Genomic DNA, 16,146 nt, shown 5'->3' on the forward strand with positions numbered 1-16,146 from the left:
AGCGTGTCTCCAGTCAGGTAAGATAATGTAATCAAGTGTAAAATCTTTTTCAACATGAAGCCATTTTCCCTAACAAAGAATGACCCCAGGAAAACCAAATATAATGGTTACTGCTACATTTTTTTATAATTGCTGAGCACAACATGTCCGCCTCATACACTGACCAGGAAAGCTCATCAGCAGCATGTCACCATCTTACCACCTGCGTGCACTGCGGCATTCATCCACATTCAGTTTACAATCACACTCACGATTTTGAATCAAAGGATACTACGTCCACACCGGTTCCTCTTCCACTACACCTACCTAGCTCCATGCAAGTCTCACTCTCCTCTTTCTGCTTAATTTCACACTCTTTTCACCTACTTAGTCTTTTTCTTAGTCTATTCTTCCTACTAGACCAACCCATCTCAAAAGATTCTCATCCGTGCCTTCACCTATGCTAACCTTCCTACCTCTTCTATATCTCCAGAATTCTCAACCTTTTAAATCTTCTTATCCTTCACAGAGAACTCTCTCGGGGGCTTCAACCGTTTTCCAATCGTATAGAATCAACCTGCACATTTCTACACTAAAAAGATGATTTATCTTAACCAATCCTCCATACATTCCAGCCTTGGCTTCCATAGACTCTCCAAATTCTCTTCCCAGTCTGTTGGATGCACCCCGCTGCCTTCCTTGCTTCAACCATTCTGTGACTCGCCTCTTCTCTCATCCTGCCGTCATTCACTATGTTTACTCTCGGGTTCTTATACAACAACCCTCGTTCCCTACTCCTACCATCCATTCCAGCGTTCATTACTCTATGTTCGTATGCTTCTGTTTTTGTTTTTACCTGATAACCTTCTCTTGCTCTATATATATATATATATATATATATATATATATATATATATATATATATATATATATATATATATATATATATGCGGAAGCTAGGTAGTACTCTGTCGTACCTCAAAGTAAATGGGGATACGATCCCCACAATGATATAAAATCCTTTGTACAAAAGAACTATACTTGTAAAACTGCAGAAGTATTTTACATCATTGTGGATTGTATCCCCATAAACACACACACACACACAACACACATATATATATATATATATATGTGTGTGTGTGTGTGTGTGTGGGGTGTGTCTGTGTGTGTGTTTGTGTTTGTATTGAGAGAGAGAGAGTAGAGAGAGAGATCCAAATAAAAAAGGACCAACTCTTCACTGTCCTTAAGATTAAGCGAATTGTAAACGGAATCAGGTCCTGTGGCGACCAAGGAAAGGTCTCTCAAGAGGTGATCTGTCTAGAACTCCCTACCTACACAGATCTGACAAAACCTTTGATGGCAGAGGGAGAGAGACAGCAGCAAACTTCTGGATTTCCTTCTCTCTGTCTTCTCACCAAAATGATGAAATTCTGACTCTGCTTAACTGGGTTCGATTTCCTGCCAGATGCCTCGAAAATTCTTCATCTGGTTCTTCATTTAGATCTCAAGCTTTGTAGTGACAAGCATATTCAGAAAGTGTAAAGAAATCGAGAAGTTAAGATGACATTGTAGTCATAATAATTACATACACATATATGAAGACATATATATGTGTGTGTACATACATACACACATGCATATACATATCTATATATAGATATATGAATAGATAGGTATAGATTTGTGGCCTTTGCCGATCAGAAGTGATCTCACCGCTGGGACATCCTCCTTCACAACAGAGCGTCCATCGAAATGGGGGTTTACTTTCACCAGGGATGGGCCCTTCCCCATTCTCAGCTCCATCGGCTATCCAAGATCCTAAGCGTCTCAGCTTACATGTAGGAGACACCTGCTGCCTTTGCAGTCCCGAACCAGTTCATTCCGCTAAGCAAACCCTCCTTGGCTGCACTCAAGAGAAATAATACAGCAAATACCCAGAAGGTTTGTTCCTCGATGTCCGAGCTCCTGACGCACCGCAGAAGGTGGTGGTCACCAAACTGGAAAGGAAAACCTATTTCGCATATTTGCAATCATTTATCTTACGGGTTTTTACGCCACGCCAGAAGTTCGTACTGCAGTATATGCGAAATAGGCACACAACAGAAGAAGAAGTCGATTTCACATATGTAAAAAGGCACAAATAGGACTGAACTTAACCCCCATGTCCGACCGACTCCAGCACCTCTCAGTCACGTTGGAAGCACCCACCGCCATCCTCAGGAATGATTTCCCACACAAAACTCGTCCTTGTTGGGTCACCTACATCGACATTGTGATGGTTTCCTCTTCTGCTAGAAGTTAATCATTTTCTCGCAGAAAGCAGAATCCTCTTTGCCTCACCAACTAAGCAATGGCATTGATCTCGTGGAATTCTCTGTTCCAAAAAGTATCATTTCTTTCTATCTGTTCAAAATTAACCTTCGGTTTCTACCTCAGTTCATTTCGCAGTTTCTCCATATCTTTAGACACGGAGCTATCCCCACTTTTTTAATACGCGTCTGGATTCTGGAGTCTTTTCGTCTTCACTAGTGCTCCTGTCTTCGGGAAGTCTTGCGGATTCCTGGAATGTCAGTCACGTCCAGCAGATGATAGAGATTTGGAGCAATTCTTCGCCATTTTTTCTAATTAAGTGCATGCTCATATATCTACAATTATATATAGATGACTAAAGATCCAGCAAAAGAAAGGAATTACCGTGAAACTCTTTGGAGACGCTGAAGCCAATCTGGTGAAAGTTCGCCGGAGGTCAACGCGGAAGAAGATTTCAAGGAAATATAATTCATTTTCATTACGTATTTTAATAATGACGACTTTTGCATTAAAGAACAGAAAAAATACACAGCGACTGTCTTGGATTTTGAAATGAACTAAGGTTTATCAAACGCTACGTAAAGTATGAGATTTTATGTAAATTTTTATTTCTTTTATAGAATATACCATACTATATTTTTTCTATATATATATATATAATATATATAATATCATATATATATATATATATATATATTTGTGTGTGTTGAGGATATTGCTGTGTTCGAAATCTCTCATAATTATCTATATCATAGCTGGTTTCCACTCACCTTCACCACTTCCCAAAGGTTAATTACCCCTGGCTATCACACAAACATAACCATCTTGAGTTGCACTCTTGTCTGCCGCAAGACTTACCTTTACCTGCGTGGATTTCTTTTCCGTTGTTCATTGGTGTCCAGTGCAAGCAGATAGGAGCGGGTTATTGCAGTTAGATCGAATTTTCATTGTCTTTAGAGTCTGATTGTAGCTGTTTCATTCAGTTTAAAGGGCCGTGCTTTATATCAGATATTTCTTTCTTTATTTTATTTGAAGGCTAAACATGCTCCCTGGGGTTAAAGGACATAATACTCCTATCACTTTAAGCTCCATAGCCTTATAATGTTGGTTAGATTTGTCCTATGCCATTTGTATAGCTCTGTAGAGAATGCTAGTCTTTCGGAAAAAAATATGACCTGAAATTTTTGTCTGCTGAAGGCTCTTGTGAAATTTTAAAAAGATGAAGGCGTCCAGAATTGTTTAGAATAAATGAAAAAAAAAATTTTTTAAATTAATTATTTATTTCACGATTAATGAACCAGAGTTTCATTATACTATATCGACTCATGTTGCTGGAAAACCAGATCTTCCTGGTTGAAGATCACTGATCTGGGAGATTTTATCGTAAACCTTGTAGTGGGGTAGGGGGGGTGGGCGGTTGGCCTGATTCACTTTCAGGTGATGTGGGGAGGGGGATCAGGCAAACTCTCACACCTTTACTGCATTTTTCTTTGTTTAGGCTGTTCATGAGAGACTAAATTGGCCCCAGCTATGAACCCTGAGGTATTGAAAATAGTTAAAATATGTTGCCTAGATGATTACCATTATGCTGGAAAAAGTGAGAACACGTTTATGAATGATATTTACCAGAAACAACCTGATTCACACGTTATGTTTTCTGCTACGCCACATACATTCAGTTATGATTAGAAGTTTACACGTAGGGGGAGAGTGCCATCAGTGCACCTCACGCGGTGCGCTGTAGGCATTAGGTGCTTAAGATTCTTTGCAGCGTCCCTTTGGCCCCAAACTGCAACCTCTTTCATGCCTTTTACTCTACCTCCGTTTATATTCTCTTTCTTCTATCTTCATTTCCACCCTCTCTTAACAATTCCCTTAATGCAACTGCGAGGTTTGCCTCTTATTAACCTTGCAAACCTACTATACTCTCCGTTTCAGTTTGAGCGCTGCATGACCTAATAGATCCCACCGCTTGCTTAGGGCTTTGGCCTAAATTCTATATTCCGATTCCAATGATCAGAAGTGCAAAACGCATTCCAGTGTCAGTTTATGATTTGGCACCAGTTTGACACAACAACAAAATTCGACTTGGGGACCACCCTCTCTTACGAAGAACTGTCTATTTTAGGATTTGTTCGTCGTAGTAGATTCTGTTGCGGATTAAATGCTGACATGACTAGTGCCCAGCAGTGCATTACACGAATTTCTCTGAGTCCACCCGAATACTTTGTTGTTTTCTGATCTGAGAGAGAACTGCAGCAGAATAAACTCGAAGAGATGAAACCTCTGCTGAACGTTGCGTGACTTCAGACTGAAATGGGTCAAGTATTTACATGCTTCTGACTAAAACGTACCAGGAAGTAAGCGTTCCTCGGACGCAAAGTCCACAAACAACCGCTGAATGAATTTCGGTAAATGCGCGGACGAGTTTACATGCCCTGGGAAAAGGCTTAATGATATGCAAGCATAGTTGGCAGCGTGAAGTGCGTCGCTAACTAACTCACTACTGTAGTTTTGTGAGATGATGACAAATTTGCTTTCATAATTATTCCTTAAATATACACACAAATATATATATATATATATATATATATATATATATATATATATATATATATATATATATATATATATACATAGGCACATACATACACACACACACACACACACACACACACACACACATATACTATATATATATATATATATATATATATATATATATATATATCTCAAGTATAAAAGGCCAATTAAAACACTCTGGTTTAAAGCTAAGGACTATATTTTGGTGGACTGACTTCCACCCTTACCAAGTAGTTAAGTAGTTTCATTGGCGAAATATACAGTGGGAGATATGCCCTTAGGTGATGCCTGGGGTCACCGCTAAACCGACGTTGGTTCTGTTAATTGTGTTAATACACTTCATCGTTTCCTTAAGGAAGAGATTGTCTTTACGGTCGGATTCCTTAAGGAAGAGATTGTCTTTATGGTCAGAGTCCCAGGCTCCCTTGGAAAGGCTGATCCTATTATCTTGTTGTTTTATCAGTGAAGGGACTCTGACCATATAGACAATATCTTTCTTAAGGAAACGATAAAGGGGATAAAGACAATTAACAGAACCAACATCGGCTCAGAGGTGACCCCAGACATAAAGGGCATATCTCCCACTATATATTTCACCATTGAAACTTCTTTCCTCATTCACTACTTAATAGTGGTGGGAGTCAGTCCACCAAAATATGGTCCTAAGCTTTAAACCAGAGTGTTTTAATTGGCCTTTTATACTTGAAACTTATCCTGTTTTACCAGAAGAATTTATATATATATATATACTATATATATATATATATATATATATATATATATATATATATACATGTCACCAAGGAGAATTATGAACGCTCATCACCAATGGGATTCGAACTGCCAACCTGGCTGGGAAAAAACGTAAATACAGTGACTTTGACCACTGAGCCATCAAAGAGGTGCACCTATACTCGAAAGGCACATATACAGCAGAGCCTATAGCAACTTATATCTCTCTGATGGCTCAGTGGCTAGAGTTACTGTACTTTCGATTATTCCAAACCAGGCAACTGTTCGAATCCCGCTGGTGGCGGGGATTAACTTCTCATTCATAATCTCTTTGGGTGTAAGTTTTTCTCTGAGTAGGTGTAGGGAATTGGATTTTAAATTAATTCTGTGGTTAAAGTTTGTACGTGTATATATATATTATATTATATATATATATATATACTATATATATATATATATGTATTTGGCTAAGGCCACAGGAAAAATAAAAGAAGGAGTACCAAGCTTATAGGGACATACAAGCATACATATATGTATGTATATATTTATATATTTATAGATAGATGCATAGAGTTATATATATCTATATATATATTATATAATATATATATATATATATATATATATATATATATATATATATATATATATATATATGTATGTATGTACATACTACAAAACACACACACACACACACACACACACATATATATATATATATATATATATATATATATATATATATATATATATATGTATATATATGTATATATATATATATGATATATGTATATATACATATGTATATATATATATATTCTGGTATCTCATTTTTATCAGTTAATTTTGCAACAATTGTCTGTTTTTTCAAAATTAATTGGAAATAACATAAAAGTAGGGAAGTCTTATGGTCTAGATACAAGGAAGGACGTTCAGCAGTTTCACTCTTTTTCTTAAAAAAAAAATAATGATAACAAATCGCGCATTTCTTCAGAAAGAATCTACCTGCGCAATATCTAAGCGAGTGCTAATTCATGAGATTTTATATACTGATTCACGAGCACGTAAATTCCTTTTCCATTTCAGAAATGAAATTAAATCTAACTCATTTTTCGGTGAAAAACGCCAAGTGTCAAAATTTGGAATCATCAATTTACGAAAAAATGAATTTTAATCAGGATTCCAACTGATTGCGCCTTTACTTCTTCCACCTCATAAAAGCAGGACATAATATTCGACGATTTCTGCATAACTGTCGAAACTCAGTCGTGTAATTTGTGATGGAGAAGTCATATTTTACATTAGGAGATATGAAACTCATTCCCATTAATTGGTAGTTTTCATTAATGTTTAATCACTATGTTTATCCTGCCTGTTCCAGGATTTCTTTCTGTTTGAAGTACTTGATTGGTAATCATGGAAATATCTTTTGGACGTTAGCTATTTTTTTTTTTTTTTTTCTTTTTCAGGCCACCGGTACGTTAGGGATTTTGTCGTTTGATAAAGGGAATTTTTTATTACATATATATATATATATATATATATATATATATATATATATATATGATATATATATATATATCTATATATATTTATATATATATATAAATATATATATGCATAATCTATATATATATATATATATATATATATATATATAATAATATATATATATACTATATATATATCATATATATATATATTATGCATATATATATATATATATATATATATATATATATATATATATATATATATTATTGCATATATGTTATATATATATATATATATATATATATATTTATTTATATATATATATATACAGGGTGTCTCAAAAAAATGTACTCACTCGTGATATCCTAATGACATGTTTCGCGACGTTGCGAATCCCTTGGTGCGCGTTATCAGCGTTGTCTGGACAATAATGGTCATCAATTTGAACATTCGCAAACATGATTCTTCAAACACATTTGTCTCATGTATTCGATGCTATTTCCTTTCGCTCTATGTCCACAAATAAAGGTTTTCTCATAATTCTAAGAGTGAGTACATTTTTTTGAGACACCCTGTGGATATATATATATATATATATATATATATATATATATATATATATATATATATATATATATGTATATATATATGTTATATATATATATATATTATATATATATATATAGATATATATATGTTATGTATATATATATATATATATATATATATATATATATATATATATATCTTTACCATCTAATAGTAAAGAAATTCCCTTTTTCAAACGACAAATATCCCTAAAAAAAAAAAAAAAAAAAAAAAAAAAAAAAAAAAAAAAACAGCTAACGTCCAAAAGATATTTCCATGATTACCAATCAAATACTTCAAACAGAAAAAATCCTGGAACACGCAGGATAAACTGTAGTGATTAAACATTAATGAAAACTACCAATTAATGGGAATGAGTTTCATATCTCCTAATGTAAAATATGACTTCTCCATCACAAATGACACGACTGAGTTCCGACAGTTTATGCAGAAATCGTCGAATATTATGTCCTGTTTTTATGAGGTGGAAGTAGGCGCAATCAGTGGAATCCTGATTAAAATTCATTTTTTTGTAAATTGATGATTCCAATTTTTGACACTTGGCGCTTTTCACCGAAAAATGAGATAGATTTAATTTCATTTCTGAAATGGAAAAAGGAAGTTTACGTGCTCGTGAATCATATAAAATCTCATGAATTAGCACTTGCTTAGCATATCGCCCCCGGTAGCTTCTTTATGATGAAATGCTTGATTTGTTATCATTATTTTTTTTTTTTTTAAGAAAGAGATGAAACTGCTGAACGTCCTTCTATGTATCTAGACCATAAGACTTTTCTACTTTATGTTATTTTCAATTAATCTTGAAAAAAAACAGTCAATTGTTGCAGAATTAACTGATGAAAATGAGATACCAGATTTACTCTCTTAAATTCTTGATAGGTATTTCCTATCAAAGAGTCCGATGGAACGGACGAGCACCTCGAGCCACAACTCTTGGAAGAGATGCAAGAGACATAGGAATGGGGAACAAGGAAGCAAATTCAAAGTCTGGAATCATACAGAAGGTACATTTATGAATCACATCTACATATGAACATTCTCTTCTTCATTCATGCACATTATGTGAATGATTTGACGAAGAAATTAGTTTAAAGAATATTCTTAGATATAAAATGATTGGATATTTAAGGCATAATAAGTAGTAAATGCTGATAAACTTGGATTTGCTTAATCTTAACAAAACCTCAGTTATCTATGGATGCCAGCTATTGGACATCGATATATAAATCTTCATAAAAGGTCTAAGAAATGACAAGGGAATTCTAAGACTAAAGAAAAACATTTTATTCCGTTTTTTCCATAGAACCATTGCTCTTGCAAATTACTATCTCATCATTTGCTACATTAACACTCGGGAATCTACCAGAGGAAAAAAAACAGACTTACACTTTGATTTCTCGCTCGACAAAGCTGATATTCAATCACCATGCGCGAATCTTTTCGTATGATCAAAAAAAAAAAAAAGAAATATATCGATTTTAGTGGAAATCTATCGGTCCTAACGAAAGCTCATAATTACCTTGGGCTGCTTGAAGATCGGAAAGCCAGTTTTCCAGTAAGTGGCTCAAAAGTGAGTTCGCATCCTTCCATTTTGCTTCCTCTGCAAGATGATTGACTGCTGACAACAACCAAGAAGATTCACGGTCCGGTATTCAGCAGAAAATCTCGAGTCGGTCTTCGTATGCAAGTCGTTTTCAGGTGAACTTAACTATTTTCTTTCGTTAAGTGCAGAGACCTTTGTGTACACACACACACACACACACACACACACACACACACACACACACACACACATATATATATATTATATATATATATATATATATATATATATGCATGTGTGTAAATGTATGCTATATACAACTGTATGTCACTATTACGAAAAAATTGAATAAAACGAAATATTAAGCAAGTGATAACGTATGATATCGAATTCACTATCCCTCTCGGAAGCGAGTTAGATAAGACCAGGGCTCGAACCCATTCCTCTTCATGGTCGAGCGTGGATGACAGCCGACTTATCCGCTCAGCCATCGAGAGAAACGTCAAGAGAGTTAAACTTCCAAGGAAAAATTAAAGATGAAATTGTCACGTTATACGTAAATTGTAGTTCCTGTAATCATACAAAAGAACGAAAAAGGAAGATAAGTGTTTTTATATTAGTCAAACCAAATACTTTAGACGAATAAATCAATGAGCGTTTGGAAAAACGATAGATTTTCCTTCAGTAGTTTGTTTTCCGTGTTACATTCCTGCTAGTGTATAGTACCGTTCTGTAATTTCGTATCAAATGTTTGTTAAAAGTGAGCTACCACTTGATTTTGCATTACTATAAAACAGAGATTAAAAAAAATTAGAATTGGAATTTTTTGCAACTGTTAACTGTCGGAAAAATGACAAAATCCAAGATGGCTGCCATAAAATAATAAAATATACTTTTTGCCATAATTACTGGAACCAGAGAAGATGAAAACATGCTTAAAAGCTTGTTTTATTTGTTCTTTTACACGAGGAATCTGTTTTTGCCATCTAGAGATCAAAACGATTGGATACAATTTAGATTGAATCTATATATATATATGTGTGTGTGTAAAAAACAATTGCGGTTAGATAGGTTTTCGTACTATAGACTGTAGTGTATGTCCAGGACTAGATTCTTTGCAATTTGCTATTAAATTTTGTTACTGGAACTAATGTTATGTATTAATGTGTTTTCTATCTTCGTAAGAACCTTGAAGGACCATGAAGTAGAGGAGCCATTTTGAAGAACCATAGTGTAGAAGTTAAAAACACTGATCACACTATGGAAGATCCTTCAACTGAAAAGAGGTCTAAAACAGATTTTGGACTTCGCTTTATATGCCAAACAAAAGGGTCATGGGACTACAAAAACTATAAAAAAAAAAAAAAAAAAAAAACTCAGTACTTGAGGCCACTGGTAAACTAATCACAACATCCAGTGAACATTGTAGGTATGGTGAATCCGAATTGGTGTCCCTAAACAGTCGACTACGTGGCGCCACATCCAGTGAACTATTAAAATATGGCATTTATTGTAAAAACTGCTACAAAAATGTCACTCATGAACATTCTGTCGTTAATGCAAGGGCTAGATTTGATAAAGGATCAAGTTCAGGAGATACTACATCTGCATGTAGTAAGAGGAAGAATGGAGGACGACCTTCTGCCTGTGATTCAATAATGGCTACATGTAGTAGATACAGAGGGTAAACTTCATAATGTATCATCTAAAAATATGGGGACTCAGTTAAAACGTTGGTCTAGAAACAAGTAGTGAAATACAGCGTATCAGGTTAAGCAATCTTCTGTGCTCACCTGATCCATTACAAGCAGTTGCTGAGGATATGAAAAATCATTTGACATGTCTAGTTAAGGCTTAGAGAGAGATTCTGAAAGTTAAGCAACCGAGAACAGGTGCTGTTAAATTTGATCAACTTTTATTAGACCTTCAGATCCTTGACATAGTTGAAACTGAGCTAAATTATGACAGTAAGGATGTCGTATTGAATACGAATGATGTTCACCAAATGTAAATCCAGCTGCATGAGGAGAACGAACACCCAATACCGGAAAATCCTCGATACAGCCAAATCTTACACAACTGATCCCAGATAATATCAAAGATGTTCATTTCAGCCGACCACCAGATAAAGCTAAAGCTGAGCAGATTCTTTCAACCAAAAGTAAAGATCGTCCGATAGCTAGTGCATCAAATGAAGATGATCTAAAGTCGGATATGAAAGTGATTTTGAAAGCAGCCAAGATACCGAGAAAAAGTATATTGCAACCTCCAGCCCATGGAAGTTTCATGGAACATTTGCTGATCATGAACCCCCCACATTGCTCAAAACCTTATGGAAGTATAGGAAGAATCAAATCTACAGTCGAAGAAATATGTCGATAAAAGTGCAAGTGTGCTGGCACAACACTTTGTGGGGGTTTGCAGATCTGATAGACAGGTGTCATTCAAAACCAAGAATAATGATGTAGCTTTTAGACAACACGCTGAGACTCCAACTAGTGTTGGCTTAGCATAGTTATGAATGAAAAATCATCAAAAGACACATTGGAACGAGATCAGATTGGACAATGAATGTGGAGTTTGTAACTGAACGCCCGACAGAAGGTCGAACTTGTGTGTCGGATAAAAGGACAAAGAAGCTCAAAACAATCAAAACCGCAAATGCCGTGATAGAGGTCAATTCAGACGGAAGCTAGTAAAGACCAATGAGGAGCATGGATGCAGCGACACATTGTCACCTCAAGAAGTGGGCCACCAGTTGATTTGTAGGAATGTATTGGCACTTATGAATTTGGCATAGACCCACGACCTTCATTTGCATCAGATAGAGTAGCCTTGTTAGCTCATGACAAAGCAAAATTACTCCACTCTTTTGAGCAACTAGCCAATTATGAACAATTGATCACTCACATTCCAGCCAAAGGATCATCAACAACTGATGCATCTGAAAATGAAAATGTTCAAAAGATGGAAGCAACCAAAGTCACGTATGCCTCATACTACATACGAGAAAGTGATGGCGCCTTGCCAAAGTATAAAGTTATAATTATCGATGGCATAACCCTGGGGTGGATCCAATATCCAAGAACTGACATAGTTAAGACATTTGCAGTGATTTTGCTGAAGTATTTCTTGACCACCTCAGCAACATGGCCACCAATTTTGATGAAGTGAGGTTAGTATTCGACAGGTATCTCGACACTTCCTTCAAAGAACAAATGAGGAAACGAACAAAGGGGAAAGAACATATTACCATGTGTTGGATTTTTCTGTTTCATGGCAGGGCAAGAAAGAACACACGAATTCGTTGTTTCATATATTATGTAAACTTAACTGTATGGCAGCTTCTTAACAGAAACGAAAATACATTGTAGATTTCAGTAAAAGGTAAACAGTAATAATTACAGTACTCAACAGTTTGAGTAAAAGGTACAATTATAATAAATACTTGTTACGTATAAATACAGTATGTAGTTATACAACTAATTACACCAAAGTGTAGTTAGCAATCTCACACCCTCTCCCAAGATGGCAGGTGCAATACAAGGAATCCTGGCATCTTAAGGTCCTTATTTAGTATATGATTTCGAGTCCCATCTTATTTCTAAACGCTCTGGTGCCCGTGTTATGACGTCCACTACGTCGTACTGGTAAGGCAACTGATAACTGAGTATCAGGCTTAGGTGATGTTGCAGGTGATTTACGATCTCCATATCCTGAAGCTTCGCCACCCAACGCCAAAAATAAAAGGGTGATGAGGTTGTAGGAACCTCTGATTTTCTCCAATAGATGCGGTCACTCCCAGTCTTCACGAGGTAATCCCTCCTCGTGCCAATTCCGACCACAACTCCTGGTTTATCCCATCGTTTTGTCTTAGGGTCTTGCAGATCCATGTACATACCAAGGTTCAGCTTAGAGAGTGGTCTAGCAGTGGCATCATTACCGTTCCTTTGCCTGCTGCCGAAGGTACTCAGCTTTATGTACATTCGTCAGCTGTACATTGCCATTCCTTTGCGTAAATGAACGAAATGCAAATCTTGGAACGCAAAGGATTTCCAAACAAGATTTGCACTGGAGATCCTACCGCCTCCGCCCGTGGAGTATTCCTGAGCTCAAGAAGCCATCGTGCGAACTCATCCTCATCCAGCTTGCATTTCCTGTGGTCGTCAAAATCAACTTCTTGATAATCTAACGGTAGCTTCGGCATGAACCATTTTCTTTTGGATTATAGGGCGATGTCACGCGGTGTTCCACCCCCCATCGAGCAAGGAAACGCCGCAATGTTGATGAAGCGAACTGCGGTCCTCCATCCGTTTTCAGTACTACAGGCACACCTGTGTCTGAAAATATTGGCCTCAACAAACTAACTAGTTGAGCTGCAGAAGTTGATCCATTGCACGAAGATACATGCGGCCATTCTGATAGGCGATCAACGTACACAAGAAATGTCTTGCCAGAGATATGAAAATAATCAGCAGACGCGGACTCAAATACTCGACTTGGGAAGCCTTCCTGCATCAAAGGCTCATTCTGCTGACCTGGTAACAGCTCTTGGCAACGAGAACAAGACTTCACTGTATTCTCAACGTCCCTGTCAATCCCTGGCCAGTATATAGTCTGGCGTGCTCGACGCTTGGTGCGGTCCACTACTTGGTGAGCATCATGCAGACACTGCAAAGTTTCACTACGCAGGCTGCGAGGTTTGAGAAGTCTAGGTCCATAAACTATCAAACCATCATCCACAGCCAGCATGTCCCAAATTCCCCAGTATACTCGCAACTCTTCTGGAAAGCTATGCTTATGATCTGGAAATCCTTTCATTTCTTATTACATCTCTTAATGACAGATATGAGCCATCATGTGCAGAATGCATCACGAATCTTATCCAGCGTCTGGTCCCGTAGAGGTGCTAACCTTATGCCCTCCTCACAAGTAGCTAATAAAGACGATACAACAGCAGCATGCAATGGATCTGCATCATCCAGCACATCATTGTCCTCAACAAGGCTCTGAACTGGTGAACGAGAGTGCATCCGGCATGCTGTGACATTTCCCACTTTGCCACCGTGCAGCAAAAGTAAATCTGCAGAGTTTTTTCATTCTCATACGCTGCAGTCGAGGATTTTCTATTTCTCCAAGAAATTTTTTAATTGAGAATAGGAACAAGTGGTCGATGGTCTACTACCAGGTCAAAATAAGGCAAACCAACCAAGTAAACACTGCATTTCCTCACTGCCCAAAGTACAGCAGCCATCTCAACCTCAATTACGGCATACCTAGTTTCCGCATCCGTTTAAAAACCTGATCCACACTGGATAGCTTCAAGCCTCTCTATGTTGTTGCAGCAAAACAAACCCCATACCATGCAACTTGGATGCGTCAGTTTGAAGCATAGTAGGTAAAGATGCATCAAAATGAGCTAAAACAAGAGGAGCTATGAGTGCTTCTTTAGTTTTCTCGAAAGCCACATCATGCTGAGGGGTCCAGCACCACTCATTCCGAGGTTTAAGCAGGTCCCTGAGTGGCTGTGCAGCAGCTGCAATCGCAGAGGAAAAGCTCCCCAAGTGATTGGTTAAACCCATGAATGACCTGAGATCAGTGATATTTTGTGGCTTTGGAAATTCAGCTATAGCTCTCACCTTCTGAGAATCCACAATATAACCTTCATGATTTATACTGTAACCACAAAATCAACATTAGGTTGAGCAAAGATAATTTTTGTTCAGGATTTAGGGTCATTCCAAATTTGTCACATTTTTGCACAAGTGTGATCACATGGGGCTAGTAAGTGGTCACGGTAACTAGAATCATACACCAAAATATCATCAACAATTTTGACAGTACGTGGAATATCTTCTCAACGATTGTACTCATCTCCAGATGATATAAGCCCCATCACAGCTCGTTTGAATTTGTAACGTCCCCAAGGTGTGGTGAAGTAAGTAAGATCCTGATCTTCTTCAGCAATTTTGATTTGGAAGTATCCCATCTTCGCATCCAAAGTAGTGAACCACCTGGCTCCAGCATCCATTGACGATATAGCATCATGAGGGGTATGATTCGAACTGGATATGTAGATCTGCGCACATAGCGGTTAAGTCTTGTAAGGTTCACACACAACCGCACACCACCCATCTTCTTTGCAATAGGGACCATCGGATGACACCATTCGGTGGGGTAATCAACCTCACCAATGACATCCTTAGCAAGCAAGTCATCTAGCTGAGCTTTAATATCCTATCTCCAACAATCGGAATGGTGCGTGGTGCGGTCACTGCAAAAGGATGTGCATCTGCTGACAGCTGAATCCTCATAGGACCTCCCTGCATTTCCCTTAGAGTAGCTGAAGCATCAAATACATGAGGATAAGCAGAAAATGATGGAAGCTGCATGTTCTGCACGCTCTGCTTCTGTAGGGTCTCTGCTGTGTGGCCATCTTGGCAATGCCACTGGTACAGACACCAAACTGCTGGTACTTGCAGACTGCACAACATCCTGTGTGTTTAGAAGTCATTTGTGGCTCCAAAACCTTCCTGTTCTCGATGCTATATGTGGTTGCAACACTGAACATGTAACATGCTGTATTTGCGCTGGAAAGTTTTCTGGTAATATTCCCAGTGTTTACACAATCAAATTCAGCTCAGAAGTGCACCTTCACTTCCTTGACGACTGACACAACTGTTGTCGTACTACGATTACCCAAAGTTAAAAAACGCCTCAAAAGTAGCCATGTTAGTGAGAGGTTGACGATCTGCTGCAATAAGACCACCCATAATGATCGGCTCCAGTGAACTATCATGAATTCCAGAGATTTAGCGTTCTCAAGTCCTATCACAGTTGTCTCCGCTCCAGAGTCAGGTGTCCACATAACTGAACTTGATCCTTTGGGGTGA

General features: G+C 37.3%; 2 protein-coding genes across 2 annotated transcripts in view; one reads left to right on the forward strand and one right to left on the reverse strand.

Moving 5' to 3' along the window:
• LOC135222077 (uncharacterized) overlaps nucleotides 1–16,146 on the forward strand; it is a 112,041-nt gene that overhangs the window by 29,580 nt on the left and 66,315 nt on the right. The window lies entirely within an intron of this gene.
• LOC135222529 (uncharacterized protein K02A2.6-like) lies at nucleotides 13,442–14,005 on the reverse strand. The gene has a single exon (XM_064260615.1). The coding sequence runs from the start codon at nucleotides 14,003–14,005 to the stop codon at nucleotides 13,442–13,444; it is 564 nt and encodes a 187-aa protein (XP_064116685.1).

Source organism: Macrobrachium nipponense, chromosome 3, assembly GCF_015104395.2.
Source record: "Macrobrachium nipponense isolate FS-2020 chromosome 3, ASM1510439v2, whole genome shotgun sequence".
NCBI lineage: Eukaryota > Metazoa > Arthropoda > Malacostraca > Decapoda > Palaemonidae > Macrobrachium > Macrobrachium nipponense.